This window comes from Sus scrofa, chromosome X (genome assembly GCF_054392235.1).
Source record: "Sus scrofa isolate SSC_HxYL_T2T_F1_AM1 chromosome X, Sscrofa_HxYL_maternal_Yorkshire_Landrace_v2.0, whole genome shotgun sequence".
Lineage (NCBI taxonomy): Eukaryota > Metazoa > Chordata > Mammalia > Artiodactyla > Suidae > Sus > Sus scrofa.
Window position 1 is genome coordinate 81,728,765 of NC_139401.1, and position 1,445 is coordinate 81,730,209.

The 1,445-nt window shown below is 32.7% G+C and overlaps 1 protein-coding gene across 1 annotated transcript; it reads left to right on the top strand.

The window, feature by feature from the left end:
* Positions 1 to 512: 512 nt before the first annotated feature.
* On the top strand, positions 513 to 1,235 carry CPXCR1 (CPX chromosome region candidate 1). The gene is given in 5 exon segments (XM_085006975.1): positions 513 to 558; positions 561 to 616; positions 618 to 824; positions 826 to 909; positions 912 to 1,235. Coding segments are annotated over 5 exon segments (717 nt in total).
* The last annotated feature ends 210 nt before the right edge of the window (positions 1,236 to 1,445 follow it).

Sequence of the window (1,445 nt, forward strand, 5' to 3'; positions counted from 1 at the left end):
AAGAGAACAAAACAATGAAAAATTCCAATGGAAGAATACCTTGTTCTTCATACAAAGTCAACTATTTAATTTTCACATAGGTCTTGATTCTCTCTTAAACATGTATACTCATGATTAAAAAACCTATCTTCAATTTTATTCTCATTTATATATATCAAGTCAGTAATTTGAATCTATTTGTTAAATAAAAATTATATTTAACATACCATCCTAAAGAGAATAATTGGGATTTCTACTGGGAACAACATTTGCTTTAGCCAAATTTATATTATGAAATTTTATGTTATTCCAAATTATGCAAGTTCCAGAATTAAGTAATAAGACCACCTATTTAATAGGAGTCATATTTGCCCTCAATTTTTATTTTCCCTTATTTTAGTGAAACTGACTCTGATGTTAAAGATGTGAACAATCTCAGAATTAACACATTCACATTCTTTTTGGTTTTATATGAAGTAGACATTCCTCAATTTAATAGATCTTTGTATTCTTTTTCGTAAATAGGTCACAGGATGACTTCTCCTGCTAAAGAAGGAAGTAATCCAGCTAACAATGCTCTCAAAATTTTAAAAATGAGACTCAAAATGATTTTATTACAGATATAGAGCCTTCATTTGATTTGTTAACTTTCAAGTTACTCCAGTTTCTCATGTGGAAAGAGCCCAATGAACAGGGAAGTAGAACTGCCATCCTCCCAGGAATATGCTGTTCCTCAAGCAACAGAAAGCAATGAGTTTGATGGAAAGGAGACCCAAAAAGATTCTCAAAAAGAAGATTTAAAAGAAGAGTCCCTTCTAGTGCAGATTCCCATTCCTAGAAAATGGGATTTTTTTCATGTCAGGATTAGGGAGATTTACCTATCTGAGTATCCCACTAGTAAAAATCAATAAAAAACAATCCCTTAATGGATACAAACTATTAGAGCAAGTTTCTAATCAGGAAAAGTTGAGAGGGAAATAAGTGATTTCTTTCATAATAGTATATATTACAAAATTTCTCTCCAACTCTCAATTTCATGTATAATCCCATTTATTAGCAAACATGAGATGAGAAGAATAATTATCCGTCTGCTGTGTGGGAGACTTTTCTCTCAGGCTACAGGTTGTCAAAATACCATGTTGGTGAAACAAAAATATATAGCTTTTCTTCCTCATCCAAATGTCCTCACTCATGGGGAGAGAACCATAACATTTGGAAGATTTTTGAAGGGGTCCTACTACTGTCCTTCTCTTTGAAAGACTGACATCAGGAAAATTTTTGATGGTAGAGGGTCTTTCCTTGATGTTGAATGTTGCTGACTAATCAGGATCATGAAGGCTAAATGTTGGAGTGCCAGTGGCAATTTCTTAAAATAAGACAACAGAGAAATTTGCCACATTAAAAGACTTTTCCTTCCATAAATGATTTCTCTGTAGCACATACCGCCATTTGACAGCATTTTACCC